We start from the raw sequence: 21,551 nt of genomic DNA, 5'->3' as shown, positions 1-21,551 counted from the left end.
TAACCCTCGCCCCTAGGCCTCGATGTGGATTGGCCTCAACGACGACCTTTTCCCCATCAGCACCCTCTCATCTTACAAAGCCCCAGCATCAGCACATTCAAGTTCACCGGTCTAATCGTCATTCGGAGTGATTTCTGGGCAGAGCATCAGGCTTGCTGGTGCCATGGCGGCGCAGATGCAGAGGCCAGACGATGTTGACGAAGAATACGATGAAGACTACGATGTGCCGCTCCACCACAAGAAGCCGTTTGGCGCAGGCATCCCGCGGAAGCCTATCCAGTTCGTCAAGGCATCAGATCCGACACTCAATACGACCAATCCAGAGAAAACAACGAATTCGGGCTCATCAATAGGTGACTTTTACCTGAACCTCGTTCTCCCCAAGAAGTCCGAGGAAACTCCAGCACCGGAGGCGCAGGTGTGCGCCGTGTGCGATTTGCCCCTTGAAGAAGAGGCCGTGAAGCAACTAAGTAAGGAAACAAGCGGGAAGAAAGATGCCACGGCACGACAGAAGCACGAGGCGTCCATCGCTCATCAAGTTTGCCTCGCTCACTCACATCCACCGTCCGCACTGGACCGCACGCGCATGGGCTTGACGTACCTCTCATCACACGGCTGGGATCCAGACTCACGGAAGGGCCTCGGTGCGGCGGGACAGGGTATGCAATATCCTATCAAGCCTAAGCAGAAGGAAGACAAGTACGGCTTGGGACTAGAGATTCCGAAGACGCTAGCGGGCAGAGTTGAGAAGAAGAAGCCCCAGACGCTGGACGCGAAGCAGTGTCGGAAGAAGGCAGATGAGGACAAGAAGAAAGCTGAGAAGTTAAGGCAGATGTTTTATGGCAGCGAGGATATGGATCGATATCTTGGAACAGGCCGATGAATGATACCCAATAGACAGTCAGCGAGACCAAAAAGTAATGCACCACTTCGTGTTCGATCCCAGTCATCCATGCATGCAGAAGTTGTACAAAGATGGTCGCATCAATGCCCACGACGACGACGATCCTGATTCATTTGCTCGATTGGCCCAATGGCTAGATAATTACAAATATCACATGAACTCAGTGGTATCATATCACATCCCTTGGGTTCTTTATAAAGCAAGTATTGATGGGTACCCCAATCACCTCCTCTTCCCCAATAACCTCCTCTTCCCCAATAACCTCCTCTTCCCCAATAACCTCCTCTTCCCCAATAACCTCCTCTTCGTCAGTGACAGCCTTTTCATCAAAGAAGGCTTCTTCGTCGATGATCTTATCTTCCTCGGCGATTCACCCTTCGTCTGTGCAATCCACTCTTCGTCGGTGACCTCCTTTATGTCAACCATAGTGGTGCCCACTCTCAACTTATCCCACAACTGCGGAAAATCCCCGAACTTTGCAATGTCTTCGAGCTGTAAGCTGTCCGCCACCCCTCCAAATGCCCAATTGTCCATGCTAGCAGCTTCAAAAACCAGAGTCCTTTTTCCATACTGTTTATTGATTTCGCCAGAAGACTTGAGTGCTCTACTGGCTTCAGCAAGGAAGTCTCCGTCCTCTGGAGCCCCGGCTATGTCAAATGTTGTACCCAATGATCCGGAAAAGTGGGTTTTTGGGGTTGACCTAGCAGGCATCTCAGATTCATGACCTTTTGCCCTAAACAAGCCAATAGGAAAGAGTCTATTCCGGCTTCGTTTGTGTGGTATGGGTTAGCTCCAATGTTCAGGAGGCACTCGACAAGCTCAGGGGATTCTATCTGGACAGCGTATTGTAGAAGCGTGCATCCGTCAGGTCCAGTCGCGTCGATATCAAATCCGCGTGAGACAAGTATCTCCATGATATCTCGTATTTGGTCTACTTCATCGGAGGTTATCCCACTATTCTGAAAGAAGAGACGAAAGTGTTGAATCCACTTATATCTTGTGGCTGTTGATTCAGGCTGCTCATCACGAGATGGAATGCCGGCACCGTTTGCGATGAGTGTCTTTACAGCTGAGAACTGTCGCCCACAAAGTGCCACATCCAAACATTCTTCAAGGGGAGCGTTCGTTTCAAAACTTGCTCCCAAAGCATGAAGTCCCTGGAAGATCTCCCAGTCTTTATGTACTGCAGCAAGAGAGAGTGGGGTGTACATCCCATCTCTTGACCAACAATCTGATTTTTGGTTGAAAAAGTCGCGACCAAAAGCTTGAAGCAGAATCTCCAGGCATTCTTTGCGCTGTACCGGAATCAAATTCCTCTTCGAGTCAAACTTTGGCCGTTCACCGTCGCGCCGAAGAAGACCATCGTATATACGTCTCTTCTGAGCTTGGTCGAGACCGCCAGAGTTGGAGCTAGCATCAAAAAGGAGCTTGAGAATCTTTGGACTTCTGGCCTCAGCTGCGTAGTTAAACGCGGTCTTCCCCTCGTCCATTTTGTGTTCGATATTGGGATCGGCTCCATGTTCGAGTAGCATTTTGACCATCTGAGCTGAGCCATCCATGTCGAACTCTGACATGCCACAGGCGAGCATCAGAGGAGTCTTAGAGGCAGTCCAGTGTGCTTCGAGGAACCTATCATAACATCTTACAGGGGGCTCATTGCAACTAACGTTCGCATTCGCGCCGTTTGAGAGCAGAAGCCTGGTGACCTCCTCGAAGCCGTTGCTAACCGCTTGTTGCAATGGTGTCAAGTTGTAATGATTCCGAGCTTCTATGTGAGCCCCATGCTTGATGAGGATTTCTGCGAAACAGATATCCTTTTTGAATGTTGCTGCATGCAAAGGTGTTTGCTCAGCCGCGTGGTTGACCTCCGCGCCAGCTTCTATGAGAAGCCTTATAGCTAAAAGCTTGCCATCTCTGATAGCTGATTGCAACGTTCTTGACTTCCAAGACAGTTCCTGGGTGTAAGAATCAATGTAGTAATCCGGACCAAGCATACCGCTGTCTGTGCACATGGATCTCCATGCATTCCAGACGGGCGGATCAAAGCGCCTGCTTCTCCACAGGCGTTTTATGTCAAAGGTCTTTTCCTGGAACATAGTGGGAAGGTCGTCGTATTCGTTTATATAAGCATCTGACTTTGTCAAAGTGCCCTCCAATTCATCAATGAGGTCTCGTTCGATGGTTCTAGAATCTGAAGTGATACAGGCGCGTGCATCGTCGAAAGCAAGGTTTCTGAGGCTTGGTGTGTTGTAAGAGCTCGACGCAATTTTGGTGTGATGCTCGAGCAACATCTTGACAACGTCAGTCTGTAGACTTGCTACGGCCCATCTCACAGCTGTCCAGTCGTGATTGTCGCGTTCAGTGTGGCTCGCTCCGTGTCGGAGCAAAGCCTGCACTGTCGTTGTGTCGCCTTTTAGGGCAGCCCAAAAAAGAGGTGTCCATCCTCCTGAATCCCTCGCATTGGTGTTGACTCCATAAGAAAGAAGAACCTCGACAGCCTCATGACTTTGAGCAAAGCACGCCCAGTGCAACGGAGTCCACTTCTGTGCGTTTGTGGCGTTTTTTTCTTCGCCGTGCAATAGCAGCTTCTCAGCCTTTGCAGGCAGGTTCCAGTATGATGCAAAGTGTAAGGCTGAACCGCCGTGAGGTATTGTCTCGAACGTTGCCCCTCTGACTACTGGGCTTTTGAGATTGTTGTTGTAGTTTGCGCCCTGAAAAGCAACCGATCGAAGTCCCGAATCGTCGAGTAACCGATCAATGGATTTGGAATCGGCTACATCTTCTGTGCTGCCGAAATGCCTTCGCCAATTCTGAGCGGCGTAGGAGAAGAAGGGGAAGGTGCTCAAGCGTTGATCCATCTCGTCTAAGGTTTGTACAACTCCGCTTAAAAACGAACTCATTGTGAGGTATCTCAGACATGATTCCGCGAGGTCTTTCTGATAAAGACCATCGTATCGGTTGCGCAACCAAGTGTGTACAGTGGTATGCACCATGCCGACTGCGGTTCCTTGTAGGGCTACGAGTCCCCCGCAAACCTTGAGGATAGTCTTGGATGACACCAAGTTCTCTTCGTCGGTCACATCAATCCCTTCTTCGGTGGCGAGCCCATGAGCGAGCTCCGACATTTGAAGCTTCCTCTCGGCAGAGACGATCCATCCCATGACCCGATGGGCGAGGTTGCTGCGTGATTTGGACTGGGCGTTGATCCTCTGAAGACTTGATTCGAAAGCCTCGTCGAGATGAGTCGGATAAACCTGCAGGGCTTTCCGCATTTCTTTGACGGTACTGAGTTCGACAAGTTGATCTACTAGAAGCCGTACAAACAGGAAGCTGGGCACTGTTAGACTTGCCTAGCCATTCAATTCGTGGCTCAACTCACATTCCTTGAGACTTTTCAAGAATCTCATTCTCCAGTTCGGGGTGTCTTTCAATCACATCATCCAAATCGCACTCTTCGAATCGAGAGGCGACATAGGCCCTCATGTCGTTTGAATCGGCCTGTACCTCCATCTTTGTTGCTTGGCTCATTGTCGAACGTATCTCTGGCGTGTCTCTACTGGTGACTAGAACGCTGGCATTGGTGAAGGGAACCAGAATGCTTTTGAGTTCTCTCGAGTTTTCCATCTCATCGGGGCCGTCGAGAACCAGAGAAAATTGCTGATCTGCGCAGGCGATCTTCAAAGCATCAGAGAAGTCTTTTGAACCGGCGGGCCGATGAAGACCCAATTCATTTCTGAAATTGACGAGCTTCTGTACTGTAGAAGCGCTTCCCTTCCTGATGACCTGGCGCAGCAGGGCCTTCCAAATTGTTTCCTTGGTTTGCTCCTTTCGACTTCCAAAGTCGAAGAAGTAATACAAAACAGGGACAGAGCCTGCACGAGCGCCCAGGTCTTGAATGGCTACAGCAGCGAGCATCGACTTCCCGACTCCGGGAGGGCCGTGACACCAAAGGAGCGGTGGCTTGCTTCCAGCTGTCCACTGTTTATAAGCTTCCGAGCTCAAAAACCGGGCTCCAGTATTCGACAGGGGATTTGGAATGAGTCTGGAGGATTCCTTGGGGTTGCCGAGCCATTCCAGAAGGTCCGTCTGGTCTTGGTGGTTGACAAGGCGCGTAACCTCTTGGTGCGTGGCAGTCGCGACGGTGAGCGCCTGAGCTGACAGAAAATCCGCAAAGATGCTCCGGAAGCGATGAAGATCCTCAATGTGTTTTTTCAGATTCTTCTCTTGTATCGGCCAGAATATGCTCGGCGACGGCTTCCGGAGCTCAACGCATAACTTGTCCAATTTTTGGGCGCACTCTGCCACGACGCTCTTGGATAAGTCGCTTGGACGGCTCAATCCGATGTTCTCTTTCTCGAGGTTTTGAGAGACTTCTTCGCTTCGTAGGAGTACTTCGGTCAATGCGGAAACTTCGCGAAGATACTGCTTCTGTGTGCTGTGTGCGGAACGTATGTCAGCGATGTAGCTGTAGCTGAGCTTGGTGATCTGCATAGCCATAGTAACTAGACTGGCGATGCCAGATACTAGTCCTACCACTTCGGCCATGGCGAAATGGGCAGAGAATGTTCGTCTAGTGTAGTCCTGTTGTTCGTGCTTCTGTTACTGCTGCGGTCATCATCATGGAAGGAGAAGATGCTGGTGGGATGCATGAGATTAGGCAGCCTGCTGAGGGGTTGGTCATCCTACCCAACGAGGCTACCCAATCAACAAAAGGCGGAAGCACCATGACTTTTACCAAACAAGGCTCTGGCCAGCCGTATCAATGATTCTAGAGGCTCACATTTTGTAACCTCAGTTTGGGGGACCGGGGAAGATGTGGCAACCAAATGAGTGACCTCGCAACGAACGGCCTAATTTTCCTGTGTCTACGCGGCTATATTGCCTGTGCACTTCACTACTGCTATCGAAAGCGATACTAGCGACAGCGACGATGAGGGCGAGGACGACTATAACGACGATAACAATAGAAGCGACGACGACGACGACGTCGACGGTGGTGGAGTGATTAGAGTATAGCCATAGGAAAAGTAGTCGCTCTAGCACAGGAAAAATTGGCGGTCTCGCATTTATAGCACATATCAGGATGTTGAATCTGCTGAATATGCTTCCAAATAGCGGGACTGTGTCTCTGATGTTTGTTTATCTCAGCAGGTTCAACGTAAAAGAGGAAAAGGCCTGGAGTATTCCGGAGCTAGGTCGCATTTGAGGGAGGCTTTTGACAACCGGGCAGTGTCCCCTAATGCTTCAATCGCAGCGCGACGATAGATGGGGACTATAAATGAGGACATATACGAAAGCGATAGATGACAATAGTAGTGATAACGGTGACAGCGACGAAAGAGAGCATATAAGTAAGAAACACATTCATTCTATTATTGGAAAAATAGGGGGTCTCGACAGGATCCACAGGTTGAACGCGTGTGTGGTAGACAGTGCCCGGCTAGCAAAAGTCTTTTTTGCTACGAGATCTACAATTACAGCAGTTTGACTGGCAGGAAAACCAACGACGTATAACGACCCGGAGCTGGACCCGTGCTCCGGTGTCCGTGCCGTGCCGATCGGGGCGGTGTGCGGTGGGCGGACCGGCGATTGTGCCCGATTTCTAGCTTTGAGGAGACAAAGCGTAGAGTAGGAAAGTGGCAGGCTAGGGGAGGAGGCAGACTCCCATTTGTGCAAGTTTCATTCATACAATAGCAATCAAGCATAAGGAGAATAATCGAGGGACCATCGGTAGCGGACCGTCGTGAAACATACAGGGGACTGTCGGGCGTAGACAGCATGATCCATGCGAGGACAGGAATATCTCCCGAGGCCGACTGTATTGCTTAAATTCTTCGAAAGGAGTGATTGTGAGAAATGCAAAGGCGGTGACCTCATTCGTTCTGGTTTTGGGGGCCGAAGGTGGGGGAAAGCCGCTAAATCGAATTGCATAGGGACCACTTTAGCGAGGGGCCTGTTCGGTGGCCCCGCCAATCCGGCGGCTGCACACTCAATTTGAAGCGCGTGGGCAAGTAGCGGTAGCGCGGCTGCTGCAATCAGGTCACCCTATCCCACGCCTTATCCTCACTGGGACACCTACCTTCCTTGCTCTGTGCTCATCTTTGCTACCTGACCTTGACCTTCCTTACCTGACTGTCCTGCCGCAGGTGCATACTTAGTACACCTACCTTACCTTACTCACCTCACCCACCACCACTATCTGAGAAGGTACTTTAGACCACCCTCCCCTACCTTTTGGCAGAACGTGCAGGAATCGCCCCGACGGCATAGCACCTTACCGGACCTGACCCTGCTTCGTCGCTGCTGCTGGTCCGGAGCATTGAGGGTCCCACCGCTGTGACCGGTTCTCCCTCCATCTTGAAACCCCGCCAGACCAAAGAAACGTCTGCTTTGCTGGCTCGACACCGCAACGCAACAGAAACAAACAATCCACGCCAGCGACACAGACACTGACGATCGCAACTTCTATCAGTCGGACAGAGACCCGTTCGCTCCTCGCCCGGACGTCCATATTCTTGCCACCACCGAATCCCACGCAGCAACCCAGCGCAGCACCGCGCATTCCAGCCTCGCCCGTCTGTCAACCCGTCAACCTACCTGCTTGCTCTACGCCTGTCTGCCGACCTGCGCACTGCAACCACTTCGTCGCTCTGCACCGCGTGCGAGCTCACGACGATCCGCCTTGTAGCGACCGCGACTCACCTCGCCCATCTGCTCAGCATCCTGCCTCGAGCCGCTGCCCACGCGGCAAGTCGCCACGATGGGTGCCTCCACGCTTCATGAGCTCCACGATGGTACGCATTTTCTCATTATCGGCTTGATCTCCACTGCGCGCCGCTGCCGCCCTTTTGTCCAGGAACTAATCCCTCCAAATAGTTGTCATCGACACCATCAAGAACATCACTCGAGGCGACGTGAGCTACCCCTCCTCTGGATCCATCCCCAACAAGCCACCCGAAGCTAACGACGCCTGCAGTGGAAAGTCCTAGTTCTCGACGAAGATTCCAAGAGAGTCATTGACAATGTCGTCAAGGAAGATGACATCCTCAACCACAATATCGCCAGTATGCTGCTCCATGATCCGCCGGCCCTGTCTCTTTGCGACGAGCCCTGCCTGACCTCTGCCCCCAGACATTGAGCGCATCGAACAAAAGAGGGACATGAACCCCGAGATGGACGCCATCTACATCCTATCCCCCAAGGAGAACATCGCCGAGATCCTCGTCAACGATATCGAGCGACGCAGATATAAGAAGTCTTTCCTGGTCTGGATCGGTGTTCTTGAGCCCCGAGTCCGCCACCTGATTGACAATTGCCCGGGCGCCAAACAGAGCATCGCCGGTTTCGAGACCCTATCGATCGACTTCTTTCCCCGCGAGTCGCACCTCGTTACCTTTAGAGACCCTTGGAGCTTCCCGATCCTGTTTCACCCCGGGTGCAACAACTTGGTTGCACGTCACATGAAGATTCTCGCGCAAAAGGTAGGTTGATTGGGACACCAGAAATTGTGCACTTGGCTCACGAGCCCAACCAGATCACCGGCGTCTGCGTCACTCTGGGCGAATACCCGAAAGTTCGTTATTACAGACCGAAGAACCCCCTTCACGAGGCCAGCGTGCTCTGCGCTCATCTTGCTCGTTTCGTCCAAGAGGAGTTGGACGAGTATGCGCAATGGAACCAGAACTTCCCGCCGCAAACATCGAGACCGACGGGTACCCTCATCATTACGGACAGATCGATGGATTTGATGGCCCCTTTGGTACACGAGTTCACCTACCAGGCAATGGCCCACGACCTTTTGGATATCAAAGACGGCGACAAGGTGACATACCACATGGTCACCAACGAAGGAACGGCAGACGTGGAGGAAAAGGACATGGAGCTGTCCGACAAAGACACTGTGTGGGTGGACAACCGACACCGACACATGAAGGACACCATCGACAAGCTCATGGGAGACTTCAGAAAGTTCCTGGAGGCCAACCCTCATTTCGTCAACGACGAACAGGACACAACGAGTTTGAACGCCATCAGAGACATGTTGGCTGGCCTGCCGCAGTTTCAGGAAATGAAGGAGGCATACTCGCTTCATCTGAACATGGCGCAAGAAGCCATGAACATTTTCCAGCACCATAAGCTGCCGGATATCGCCTCTGTTGAACAAAGTCTTGCGACGGGCTTGGACGAGGATTTTAAGAAGCCCAAGAACATCTTGGATCAGGTTGTGCGACTCTTGGACGACGATGCCGTTACGCCCAGCGACCGACTGCGACTCATCATGCTCTACGTTATGTACCGCGATGGCGTCATTCAGGAAGATATCAACCGACTTCTGGCACACTGTGGTCTGCCACAAAGGGACGGCGAGGTGGTGGTCAACCTCGAAATGTTGGGAGGACGTCCCGTCCATGCTTTGAAAGATACCCGACCTCCCCCGCCGCCTCTATTCCCGAAGAACACCAAGTCTGCAGAGGTCAGCGAAGAATACTCGCTCTCTCGCTTCGAAACCGCGATGCAGACAATGTTGGAAGAGCTTTGCCGCGGCACGCTGGATCAGACGACGTTCCCCTATGTGAAACCGCCATTGGACCCTAATGAGGACCTTTTGGCTTCGCAGCAGGGATCGCTTCGTGCAGGTAGGCCAAACTGGGCATCATCAGGACGCCGGCCGCCGGAAAACAGGCAACGCTTCATCGTCTTCATGGCTGGCGGTGCGACGTTCAGTGAGAGCCGTGCATGTTACGAGGTCTCTGCCCGCCAGAGCAAGGACATCTTTTTGGCGACAAGCCACATGCTCACTCCTCAGCTCTTCATCCGCCAAGTAGGTGATCTCACCAAGGATAAGCGCGCACTTGATATTCCCATGGAGCGGCCGACACCCCGCGCTCCCGCATGGGTTTACGAGCGACCAGCTCCGCCGCCGAATCCCATGGCTAACCGCCCTGGGCCCGGCATGGCGCCACCACCACAGCAAGGCCTGCCCGCTGGCGGTCGGAGGCCACCGCCGACAGGCGGCTTGCCCGGGCGCCCGGTCGCGCCGCCGACGGCTCAGATGAGCCAAATGAGCCTCAACCAGCCTTCGCCAGTATCGAACGGGGCAGCCTCGCCGGCGCCGACGGACGGAGGAAAGCCCCATAAGGGCGAGAAGGAGAAGAAGAAGCGTAACTTTTTGGGAATGAAGAAGAGCCACAAGGACAAGAGCTAAGAGAGAAGCAAGCAAATTCAGGATGCAAAAGCAAAAAGGCACGCAGTCTCCCTGTCGTCCTTGGTAGCGTGGCGTTTCTGTGGTGTTGAAACTACGCGCGCGTTCATGTAAGGAGTAAACACACAATTATACGATACATCTTGACACCTTCTTTTCTCACCGTCTCATGTGTCTGTATAGCTGTGACGAACTGTCCAAGTTTACTCATCAGCGTGATCAGAAGAAGAATGTGCGTGCAGTCTACTGAAGGTAATCTAGACAAAGGAGAGGTGAAAAGTCCACGCGCACCATCATCTGAACGGCTGTTTTCGTAGAACCTGGATCAGCATAGCCACTCATGCACTCATGTTGTGATTTGGAGGATTGGTATTGGAAAGTGGGGGGAAAAAAAGACTTATTCTACTGCCTCAAGTCATCGTCACTCTTGAGGGTGTATTGCTTACATGGAAAACTCTCATTTCAAGTCATGACTTTGTGATCTGTTGAAAGCTGAGCTAACAAGGCTCCCAAGAGAGGCAGCTGCTTCATTTAATAGCATGTTCAAGGAAACACAAAGGTCGTCACGCATCAGGCACTCTCCATCACAGGCAATCAGAACAGGACAATGTTATGGAAGCGAGGGAACAAGACATCCATTTCATTTCATTCATATCTACCATGGTAGAGAATCCAACGCCTCCTTTCCCATCCTCCTCCGGAAATTCATCAATCCGGTTTTTGTTCTCAATTACTTTCCAGCCGAAAGTACCATCAAAGTCATGAGCGGGGCCAGGCTGTTGCCCCGCGCTGATATTGTGTGTTTCGCGACCATGAAGCGTGCTTGCTGTGCAAGACATTGTGCTTTGTGGACACGAGACCAATGGGCTCAAAAGAGATCGGCCACCCTAGTTCTTCTAGGGAGGCAATATTACGGAGGATTAGAGATGAGGTTTGCTGGTAGTTGAGCAATTCGACGAGCAAGAGGTCGCTCGTACCGACATTTGTTGTAGTGTTGGTTCAAATCTGTTCCTCACAGGAAACACATCTGGACGTTTGTTGTAGACTCAGACAAGGTAGATGCAGCAATTGATGTGCTGCGACAGTGCGGCTTTACGTTGAAGCCGAGGTTGATTTCAGGTTGGTTTACTGCCTGCGGAACGCCTGCGCGGCGCCCGGAGGAGGCATACGTCCGTCGAAGGGAAAGCCATGCGCCTCAGGTCCCGGGGGTCCAGGGAAGCCAGGCATGCCAGGAGGTGGAATGAATCCGGGAGGAGGGCCGCCAAAGAAGCCCGGAGGAGGCGGCATGTTGCGAGAAGGAGGACCACCCATTCCGTCGGGTGGGAAAGCTCCAGGAGGGAAGTTGGGCGGGAACATGCCACCCATGGGGTGGTTGCGACCCGGGCCACCAGCAAGGCCGGGAGGGGGAATCATGGATCGCTGTTGGGGAGGGGGGATAGGTCCAGGTCCGCCACCTTGCATCCAGTTGGGGTTCATCTGGTCAAGGCCAGGGGGCGGGGGAGGGCGCTGGAGGATTTGCGTAGGCTGCATGCGGGCCTCGGGCTCGGGGTGATGGAAGCCATCATCCATGAAGCCGGGGGGAGCTTGGCCACGCATCTGGCGTTGAGAGCCACGGCCGCCCTGAATAAAATCGGGCTCACGCTCTTGAGCGTGGGGGATCTGAGCAGCACGCTGAGGTTGCGGCATGCGCATGAGAAGTTGCTGCTCGGTGCGAGGAGGCTCGGGCTGAGCTCTCATCAGGTTCATCAAGAACTCAGTGTTACTGAGGTTGCGGCCTTGGTTCGGCTCCATTCTGCCAGATCCTGAGCTAGACGCCTGGTGACGCTGTCCGACAAGTTCTTGCAGCAACTGGTCCTGGCGCGCAGCAGGCTGCTGGCCGGGCATCATGGGGCGGGGAGCAAGGATATCCGACATGGACATGGAGCCTTGAGGCATAGGAGGACGAACGTTTGGAGGACGTTCTCCACCATATTGCTGGAAGGGCTCAGGAGACGCGACAGCGCTGGAGTGAGTCTGCTCGCGGGAAAGCGAGGGAGGCTCCTGGAAAGGCTGCTGGGCAGGAGGCGTGGACTGAATGTTGGACCGCTGCAGCTTCATGAGCAGTGCCTGGAAAGCTTCCTTCTCTCCGTCGTGGGCTTGACCAGGCATGCTGGGGCCGCCAATTGGCAGGCCGGCCATCGGAGTTGGTGGCTCAGTGTGAAGCTTGCGGTTAGGGTCTTCCTGAGGAGCGTTGAAGAAGGACGTGAAGCGAGAAGATTTACCACCTCCAGTCTTGGGCTTGGCGGCAGGAGCTTCCTTCTTAGGCTCACTCGGGGAGCCAGCAACATCAAGTCCAGCGGTCGAAGCGAACTTGAGGAAGAATTGATCGGGGCCAATTTCGACGGCAGGGGCCGATGCGACAGCTGGTTGCTCGGCCTTGATTGCAGCTTCAGCGAGAGCTGGTGCCTTGTCCTCAGCCGGGGCCTTACGGCTTGCCTTCATGCTCTCCATGAACTTCTTGAAGTCCTCCTCGGTATGGCCTCCAGCCTTCTCTCCAGCCGGTTCGTCGAACCATTCAGGCTCGCGCTCGGCCCGATGATCACCACGGTCCCAGCGACGCTCATAGTTACGGCCGCTGGGCTTCTCCTCAGGCGGCGCAGAATCCCGGTCCCGATCTCTCCAGCTCTTGGCGCGGTCGATGCGCTCGCGAGCCGTCATGGGAGGCTTTTCACTGGCAGCGGGGGTATCATTCTTGAACCAGGGCTCCGACTTGCCCCTGCTAAGGCCATTTCGGGGTCGGGGTTCAGCCTCGTCGTGGTCCTTGCCCTTTTCATGGTGGTCAAGGTTGCGCTGGGGTCGCTCTCTGTTGCCTTCAGCATCGCGGTCACGGGTTCGCCTGTCGTTGGGGAGCCTATCGCCACCACCGGCACCCATGCGACCATGGAAGCGCTCAGCGCCCTCATGTCCGAAGCTCTTGCGGGGCTTCACCGTGCTCCATCCCTCATTGTCCTGATCATTGTCGCCACGACGACGGAAGTTGCTGTTTCTCGAGTCGCGGAATCGCTCAGGCTCGGGGGTATCACCATTACGGTTGCGGAAATTGAAGCGGCCTGGGGAATCGGCGTTCTTGAGGTCTTTGTCGTTCTCAAAGGGCTTGCCACCGCTGTTGCGCAGGGTTGCCGAAGCAAAGGCAGTTCGCGGGGGGCCAAGGATGATCTCGTCTGGGTCTGCGATTGAAGGATGGGTCAGCAACTGCAGTCAAGAGCGCTCGTGAGAGAGCGAGGCGGGGATGGCAGGTGACATACTTGCGCTGTTTCGGGGGGCGTGTCGGTCAGTGGCCGGGCGGCGATTCGTCTGGTCGAGGAGGGGGTTATCGTGGCTTCTTCGGTTGTCGGTGGTCTTTGTGTTGTTGTTCTGGGTGCGAGTATTGTCGGGAGGCGGTCTGTTGAGCGGGTTAGAGAAGGCAGCATGGTGAAGAGGGATTGGTTTGGCGGAAGCATACCCCATCCAATCCTCTGCGGGTGGCAGGTTAGGCGGCTTGACGCATAGTGGTGATTCGCGCAGATGAACAAGGAACTCTGCGGTATATTGGAGTGCCATCGCAGTGTGATGATGCGAGGCGCATCCGAGAAGTGCTGTGGAAAAGTATCGATACTAAGCCGTGGGCAATGATATTTGCATGGGCAGATTGTAGGGGGATTCGATCCACCGAGTGGAAGGGAGTCGCGCGATGGTGTTGCACCAGTCGGGTGGAGGAGATGAAGGGATGGGTTTTATTTGGCGGGTGGGCGGTCGAGGCAGGCGATCGACGGCAGGCTGAAGTTGTACGTTACACGATGAGTAGTAGGGCAGGAGCAGTGGTGGTGGTGGTGTTGGTGTTGGTGTGTGGTAGGTAAGTGGGAAGGCGAGGTAGTGAGAGAAGAGAGGTGAGGTAGGTGGTGGTGTCGAGGACGGTGTCAAGTCAGTCGGCTGTCGTCAGTCCAATCCAGTCCAATCCGGTCGGTGGAGGATGGAGACCGAATGGGCTCCAATCGGGCTGCGCTGCAGAGTGCGGAAGGCGTTCGTGTCGGTGCGGATCGGCAATCAAGGCTGACGAGTTGGAAGTTGCGATGGGGGAATTGTTTGGGGTCGAGAGTTGCAGTAGAGATGCGGTCGAGAAAGAAGAATATTACGATGGAAGGTGGATTGTGGTAGTGAACTGTCAGGGCGTGTTGAGATGGTGGTCAAAGGAGGTTTTGGCACTTCGGACGAAACCTGGTGGAGGAGGTGCTGTGCTGTGCTCAGGTCGGGTCAAGTCAGGCAGGTCAGTGGTCACAGGTGCCAACCAGCCAGCCATACGTACTTTACTACTTAGGTACCTCCTAGAGGTGCAGGGCAGGTGCAGCCATGCACCAACAGTGCGGCAATGGCAGGAGAAGCTGCCACCCGCTGCGCTCCTTCCTTCCATTGAGGCAGGTAGTGGAGGCAGGTAGTGCGTGCCTCCCGGTTGTGGATGGCAGTCCAGCTGCGTGGCAGGCAAGGAAGACGCTAGGGACGCCCAAGCGCAGGGATACGTACCTGCCGACCTGCTGCTACATTACCTTTACCCTGCCTGCCTTGGCTCACCTACCTCACCTTACTTTACCTTGTCACCTCCCTTTTACCTACCTTCCTCCTCCTCACCTTTGGCCATGGCTCCTTCCCGTGCTACTCCCGTCAGGTCCTTCCCCATGAACAGAGCAGCTTTGCCATAGAACGGAAGGTATTCATTCGTAGGCAGGTACGGAAGGCATGAACGCGGTGACTAACTGGGCTCACCTCGGACAGTCACCGGTCTTAGGTAACCAGAACTCTCTCACCCTTGCCAGTTGCCTGCCTCTGCTGCCACAGCTCAGGTGACAATATATTATTTTCCACGTCGCCGCCGTCGCCTCCTCCATCCCCCGTTGCCTAGGGCAGAATGTTCCAGTGAGAAAAACTTCAGTGGGGTTTCTTCGAGGGGCCACTGCACTGCTGGCCAGGGCGCCCGGGCCCAAGGACGGCATGGAGGCCTGCAGAGCCAGCCTGGCCACCTGCCGCGACCTGCGCTGCCGGGTCGGGGTTCGTAGGTCCCACGACGGCTGAGAAGGAGAGGAGAGCGCCAGATCACATCGGAGGGGACCCAGCATCGTCATTGTGCCCCACACTTTCCCTCCAGGAGCTTAACCGAATCGCCCAATATCGCTTAGCGTCGAATCTTTGAATCACGGGCTGGGGGGGGGGGGGGGGGCCAAGCAGTAGAACAAGAACCTCCTGCTTCGATCTCAACCACGTCTCCATGCGAATCTTCATGCAAAACTTGGCTGACTGGCATATCCCGTGATAATCCTGCATGTTGGTTCTCGAAACATGCAAGAGACACTGCCAACAAAAGACAATTGAGTTTTACAACTCCTCGTCTTTGCTTTTTCTCCATCCAAGCTAACCAGATCCTAACTGACACTGTAATCTCCTCCAACACAAGTCAGGAACGAGGTCTGACACAGTTCAAGTGACGTCGGCTTCTGATCGATTCCATTCATGCATCTATTCTTCTACTAATTCCAAAGGCTACTGGTAATCCTCACTTATAACTATGTACTACCTTGACCACAAATGAAAACATAGAATCGCATTGTTTCTGCACAAACTCCAATAATTATAAATGACATGTCACCTATTTCTTTATCTACAAAGTGTAAGATACACTCGTGGTATTCCTGCTGTTGATGCACCCGAGAGATATCGATCAGAAACCTAGGAACAGATTTGGTGTTCACATGAGAGCAGAAGCCATGAGCATATACATAGAGATAAGACTGCCTATTTTTCCTAGGTATGGTAACATAGGTACTGAACTTAAGTGGCGTTTTTGCTGCTATTTTTGTTATTGCTGCTGTCGTCGTCGTCGTCGTCGTCGTTGCTGCTATCATTATTACCACTATCATAATTATTACTTCTGCTACTGTATCTCATAGGAGTGATTAAACAAACAGCAAATAGCCGCGCAGAAAGAAAAAATAAGCAGTGTCATGCAGGGAGAGATGAATGTGAAGACTACAGCAAGAGTAGGAAGTTGCGATGGTAGTTAACCTGTGCTTCAAGTAACTTAAAAGGAAACATTTGCGATAGCACTTTATAATCGCCTTATGAAATTCGAAACAACGTGGTAAACAACGTGGTACCACACAAACCAAGGGGGAGAGCAGAACGACACATGCATATCAGTTGTAGTTGAATGCCATATACCCTCTCATTTTGATTTCCCTTCCTGAACCTCCTTATTTTAATACATTAGCCTCTACCCTCCCATCATACCCCCTATCTCAACCCTCCAAAGCCGCAACAACACCACCGCGACTCCACTCCCCAACCCTCTCCCGATCACAAGTCTCCCAAACCCGTCTCCTCAACGCCCTAAACACCTTAGCCACCTCCTCGTCCCCGGCCGCAACGTATCGCGCCTCCTGCGCCTCCAGCCAGCTCACAATCCCAAACCTCGTCGCCAGCGTCGTGCTTCCGCCCTCGACGCACGTCGCGCGGTACAGCACCCGCAATATCCGCGTCCGCAGGTTCGCCCGCAGGTACGGATTCGCCGCCAGCGCAAACACCTTCTCGAACCACTTCTTCTGGTGGAACACGGCCAGGTCCGCCGGGCCCCGGAGCCCCTCCAGCAGGTACGCCAGCAGCCAGCTCACCTCCGTGTAGTAGCGGTCGTCGTCCGACGGCGCGCCGTGCAGGATGTCGTGCGCGAGCGGCACCTTGTCCGCCTGCCAGACGGGCCCGCGCGTGAGGAACGTGTTGACCTTGGCGTAGAGGCAGTGCAGCGGGTTGCGGAGGACGTCGAGCGCCGCGATCGCGAAGGCGACGAGCGGCGACGCGACGGGCCCGCGGGCTACTAGCGCGCGCGCCGACTCGGCCAGCTCCGAGAGGAGGAGCCAGATCTGGTCCTTCTCCTCGTACGACGACTCCTTGATCCGGGCGGCCATCTTCATGATGTTGGTCAGCGCTTCCTGGCGGATGCTGGCGTGCTCGGACCAGAGGAGGCGGATGAGAGCCGCGGCGTGGCCGTCGTCGACGAGGTCCTCGACGCTCTTGGAGTTCCATTTCAGGAGAGCCGAGTTGTCCTCGTCGTCGGCGAAGGGCACGTCGAGGATGGCTTCGAGGGACGAGTCGTCCAGCTCGCCGCCGGTGGCTGCCTTTTGTCGTTCTAGCTTGATGGTGTCTTCGGACTCGTCCGCCTCTTCTGAGGCGTCATCGAGTAGACTCTTATCTGACTTGGGCACCACGGCCGGGGCGCGGCCGTCGAGTGTTGCAGACATCTTCTTCGCCAGCGCATCAATCGCCGCTGAAGTTTCCCCCTTTGTCTTTGCGCAACTCAGCACAAGCGACAGGAACTTCGACAGCAGCTCCAACTCCTTCTTATCCGTCGTCTTGTCAGCGATGAACGGGAGCTGCTCCACCATGGCACCCAGTATCAAACTCGCAGAAACGCCGTCCTCTACGCTCTCCTGCATCAAGTCCACATACTTCAGGGCTGACGCGGCGCACCGTCCGGCGCAGTTGTCAAGATACCCCCAGATAAAGTCGATATCCTTTGCCTTGCCCTTCTTCACACCCTTCGCAGCGCGGATAAAGGGAGCGAGCCCCGTCTCCGGCAGGACGAGCTGGTGCTGCACCGCAACGGACTCCAGCACCTGCTTCAGCTTCGTCCTGCCCTGCGCGTTCTCCACATACAGCTTCAGCAGCGCGACAAACGGCGACGCCGCCAGCCCCTCCGCCTTGGCGAACCACCTCATGCCGGGCGAGTACCCCGCAATCGCGATCAGGTTCTCCAGCTCCATGAGCGCGAGCGCCTGGTTCTGCGGCTCCTCGGCCCTGCCGTCGAGACGGTTGAGCGCGTTGACAAGGAACGGCGACACGTCAAAGTTGGCGCGCAGGGCGACCTGCGGGATGACCTCGTAGTATAGCAGCAGCAGCCGACTGGCCGCCTCGCGCTGGAGCACGTTCTCCTCCGCCATGGCCTTGTAGCATTTCGTGACCTCCTTCATGTCGGGGATCTTCTGGCAGAACTCGTCAATCAGCTTGCGGGAGGCCGTGTCCCACGTGGACTTGGCCGACTCGGCCGCCTCGCGGTGCATCTTGAGCGCGACTTCCAGCTTTTGCAGCGCCAGGACGAGAATACGGACGGCAAAGAAGGAGACCAGCGTCGACTTGTGCGAAAGACATCGCACCAAATCACGTTGCTTCAGGGGTAGCGGCAGGATGTTGTCGAGGAGAATCGATGTCGGCGGGGGCACGCGGCGGTACCCGTTTACAGGGCCAAAATGCGGCGGTAGCGGTAGGTGAACAGTGTTGAAGAGGAAGGCTGCGTACCCAATCCATGTCATAGACAGCTTGGGCTCGAAGGAGAAGGACTTGTTGCCGATAAAGTAGCTCGCAACCAGCTCCGGCGCCGCCTGGAAGATGGCGACGATGAGCTCGCTGTGTTTTAGACTCGACCACGGCCGCAACTTCTGAATGAACTCGGACAGCACAAAGTTGGCGACGGCAACCTCGTCCTTATACTTGTCCATCCAAGCGACGCGCTCCAGCCCAAAGTCGTCTGAGCTCTTGACATCCTGCGCCGCCTCGTCCTCCAGCTCCTTGGGATACAGCCCCGTGCCGGAGTACAACACCCCAGCTCCTGGGGATGTACACGCATACACCAGGAACTCGTGCACCTTCTCCTTCACCTCCCCCTCGCCATCATGCCTGTACGCATACAACCCCGCCAATCGGTCCAGAGTCTTGGTGTTAAACGCGCGAAACTTGACCTCCCGCGGCAGCTTCTCGTCCAGCAACACGTGCTTCTTCAACGCACCCAGCATCTCCGAGATCAAAAACGGCGGGTCGTCCTTCAACAGAAACGTCAAGTGCGAGAACACCTCCTTCAGCATCAACAGCTCCTTCTTCGCCTCGGACGGCAGGTACTTGAGACAGCTCAGAAACAGCTTGATCGCGTTCGTCCGCACCGACGGCTTCGACGGGTCCTCGAGCCCTTCAGATCCCAGGTGCCGGATCTCAAGGTTCCGCGCAAAGCTCGCAAACGTCGAATCGCGCGCGCGGAACACCCGCCGTGCGAGCGCCCCGCCGTCGATCGTGACGACCTCGCGCAGCAGCCGCAGCGTCGGCGAGATGACGTACCCGCTGCCCTTGGGCGCCGAGAGGTTGCGCGCGACGAGCTTGAGCTGGCGCTCCTGCAGCAGCGTGCGCGCCAGGTCCAGCGCGCGCGGAAGCAGCTCCAACGACGAGGAGGCCACCTGCAGCAGCAGCGCCAGCACGGCGGGCACCGCCGACATGAGCCCCTCGTTGTTGGCCTGCGCGCCGAACGCCCACATCTCCATCAGGTCGGGGAGGTACACGGCATCCTCGCTCGTGTCGCGGGGCTGCGCGGCGACGAGGTACTCCCGGAGGAGGGCGAAGCGGTCGCTGTTGTCGGCGTCGGGGGTGTTGAAGCCGTCGAGGAAGACTTTGAGGGATTGGATGCCTTTGGGGTAGATATATGGTCAGCCAAGATGGGTTCTCGAGGAGTTTTCCCAAGCAATTGGGAACGAGATAACCCAAACTCACCATGTCTCGCACGCTTCTGGTCCTGGTCGAAGGTCAAGAGGCCCTGCAGCTGCCTTGCAGTGTTCACCTCCTCAAAAGTCGGCGCTTCGTGCACGACCTTCTGCCTCTTGCGCGCCGCATCGTCGGGTCCGCGCGACGGTCGTTTGGGCATGATTTCGGTGGTGTTGAATTGAGATTTTGCGAATGTAGAGATCTCCTCTCTCTCACATTCCTGCTCTCTCACTGGCTTCACGGCGAAAGCGAGCCAGTGGATAGACCCTTCAAGAAATAAAAAGTTCTGCCAGCACCCACCGCTCTATCTTATCTACCGCATCGGGATTAGCGCGGGGACCAATCTAGCGGGGCCGTGGACCCGCAATGACATTTCGCCGTGCGGCGCGCCTACCTACGCCTAAACTTAACCAACCAACCAAACTCTCGTCCAAATTTCTAGAAACACCATCCTCTCCATCGCGACTCTCCCATCTTTAACCCAAACAATAACCTCCCCCGCGAACACCCTCCCAGACGCCACAAACCCACCACGAACCACATTCCACCACCTCCCTTAAAAAAACAACCATGGGCTCCATCGTCATTCCCCACCTCAACTCCGGCTGGCACGTCGACCAGGCCATCCTCTCCGAGGAGGAGCGCCTCGTCGTCATCCGCTTCGGCCGCGACTACGACCCGGACTGCATGCGCCAGGACGAGGTCCTCTACCGCATCTCCGACCGCGTCAAGAACTTCGCCTCCATCTACGTCTGCGACATCGACCAGGTCCCCGACTTCAACCAGATGTACGAGCTCTACGACCCCTGCACCATCATGTTCTTCTTCCGCAACAAGCACATGATGGTCGACTTCGGCACCGGTAACAACAACAAACTCAACTGGGTCCTCGAGGACAAGCAGGAGCTCATCGACATCATCGAGACCGTCTACCGCGGCGCGAAGAAGGGCCGCGGTCTGGTCGTCAGTCCCAAGGACTACTCTACGAGGCACAGATACTAGAGAACACCACACACGGGGGTTTCAAGGGAAACCCCGTCAATGGGCGGCGCGGACACCAGCTTCTTATTTGCATCGAGACTGCGGGAGGGAGAGAAACAGAAATGATATCCCCGGGACAAAAGTTATAGGGTTGGTCTCACAAAATTTCAAGAATCACGTTTGAACCAGAAGATGCTAATATTCTGTGATTCCCAAAAGAATCGTGTAAACTTTTTCTTGCTTCTTTTTCGTCATTAGGTAAGGTAAGGTACGCCCCCCTCCAGTCGCCTCTTCTCCTCTATTCATCATTGGTCGTGATATGAAGATACGTAAGTTTCGTCTGTTTATATGCAATCGCACGCTCCATGTCCCAACGTAGTAGTTAAAATGCTTCGCCTCTCCGGTTGCTCTCTTACATCTTCCTCCAAAAGGGTTGTGACACGCGCCCCTGATTACGTAGCAGTAGAATCACAAAATATGAATCCCACATGCTCGTCCCCAAACCTCTACAACATCTCTCCCTGAGGAGGCATCTTCGTCAAGTAGTTCGTAGGCACCTTCGGGACCGCCTGCGCGGCCGCGGCTCGTTCGGCTCGGAACAGCTCCTGCTGTCGGTCGCTCTCGCGCGATCGGCCGCCCGTCAGACGGCGCATCCTCGACCTCGTGCTCTGCGCGAGCGGCTTGATCATGTTCTCCAACGAGAAGGAGCCCTCGCCGCCGTGCCCCGTGCTCGGCCGCTCGTCGTCCGCATCCGAGAAAACGTCTTCGGGGAACTCGTCGTCCGACGCGAACTCGCTAATGTGCGGCTGGTACGACGCAGGCGCGGACGGGGACGTGATGGACCGCAGGTGAAGACCCGGCCGCGACCCGCCGTTGCCCGCCATC

The 21,551-nt window shown here is 55.0% G+C and overlaps 7 protein-coding genes across 7 annotated transcripts; 3 read left to right on the top strand and 4 right to left on the bottom strand.

The window, feature by feature from the left end:
• Positions 1-163: 163 nt before the first annotated feature.
• On the top strand, positions 164-883 carry CGGC5_v004249 (uncharacterized protein; the record flags this gene model as incomplete). Its single annotated transcript, XM_032024784.1, has 1 exon — positions 164-883. One exon carries the CDS (start codon positions 164-166, stop codon positions 881-883), a length of 720 nt encoding a protein of 239 aa, XP_031878604.1.
• A 1,149-nt stretch (positions 884-2,032) lies between these two features.
• Positions 2,033-5,449, bottom strand: ANK2-1 (Ankyrin-2; the record flags this gene model as incomplete). The annotated part of the gene is made up of 3 exons (XM_032024785.1): positions 2,033-2,061; positions 2,133-4,234; positions 4,284-5,449. 3 exons carry the CDS (start codon positions 5,447-5,449, stop codon positions 2,033-2,035), a joined length of 3,297 nt encoding a protein of 1,098 aa, XP_031878647.1.
• Positions 5,450-7,664: 2,215 nt separating this feature from the next.
• On the top strand, positions 7,665-10,109 carry sec1 (Protein transport protein sec1; the record flags this gene model as incomplete). Its single annotated transcript, XM_032024786.1, has 5 exons — positions 7,665-7,698; positions 7,781-7,818; positions 7,881-7,968; positions 8,036-8,385; positions 8,439-10,109. The coding sequence occupies 5 exons, from the start codon at positions 7,665-7,667 to the stop codon at positions 10,107-10,109; spliced, it is 2,181 nt and encodes a 726-aa protein (XP_031878646.1).
• A 1,122-nt stretch (positions 10,110-11,231) lies between these two features.
• CGGC5_v004246 (Uncharacterized protein) lies at positions 11,232-13,685 on the bottom strand (the record flags this gene model as incomplete). Its single annotated transcript, XM_032024787.1, has 3 exons — positions 11,232-13,312; positions 13,391-13,527; positions 13,588-13,685. The coding sequence occupies 3 exons, from the start codon at positions 13,683-13,685 to the stop codon at positions 11,232-11,234; spliced, it is 2,316 nt and encodes a 771-aa protein (XP_031878649.1).
• A 2,723-nt stretch (positions 13,686-16,408) lies between these two features.
• CGGC5_v004245 (Uncharacterized protein) lies at positions 16,409-19,845 on the bottom strand (the record flags this gene model as incomplete). The annotated part of the gene is made up of 2 exons (XM_032024788.1): positions 16,409-19,611; positions 19,695-19,845. The coding sequence occupies 2 exons, from the start codon at positions 19,843-19,845 to the stop codon at positions 16,409-16,411; spliced, it is 3,354 nt and encodes a 1,117-aa protein (XP_031878648.1).
• Positions 19,846-20,255: 410 nt separating this feature from the next.
• Txnl4a (Thioredoxin-like protein 4A) lies at positions 20,256-20,687 on the top strand (the record flags this gene model as incomplete). Its single annotated transcript, XM_032024789.1, has 1 exon — positions 20,256-20,687. One exon carries the CDS (start codon positions 20,256-20,258, stop codon positions 20,685-20,687), a length of 432 nt encoding a protein of 143 aa, XP_031878623.1.
• Positions 20,688-21,172: 485 nt separating this feature from the next.
• Positions 21,173-21,550, bottom strand: CGGC5_v004243 (uncharacterized protein; the record flags this gene model as incomplete). The annotated part of the gene is made up of 1 exon (XM_066151252.1): positions 21,173-21,550. The coding sequence occupies one exon, from the start codon at positions 21,548-21,550 to the stop codon at positions 21,173-21,175; it is 378 nt and encodes a 125-aa protein (XP_066009291.1).
• Position 21,551: the final 1 nt, after the last annotated feature.

This window comes from Colletotrichum fructicola (genome assembly GCF_000319635.2).
Source record: "Colletotrichum fructicola Nara gc5 chromosome Unknown KSG_Nara_v1_contig02, whole genome shotgun sequence".
Taxonomy (NCBI): Eukaryota; Fungi; Ascomycota; class Sordariomycetes; order Glomerellales; family Glomerellaceae; genus Colletotrichum; species Colletotrichum fructicola.
The sequence above is the reverse complement of the archived record's forward strand: the minus strand, read 5'-3'. Positions and strand labels throughout refer to the sequence as shown.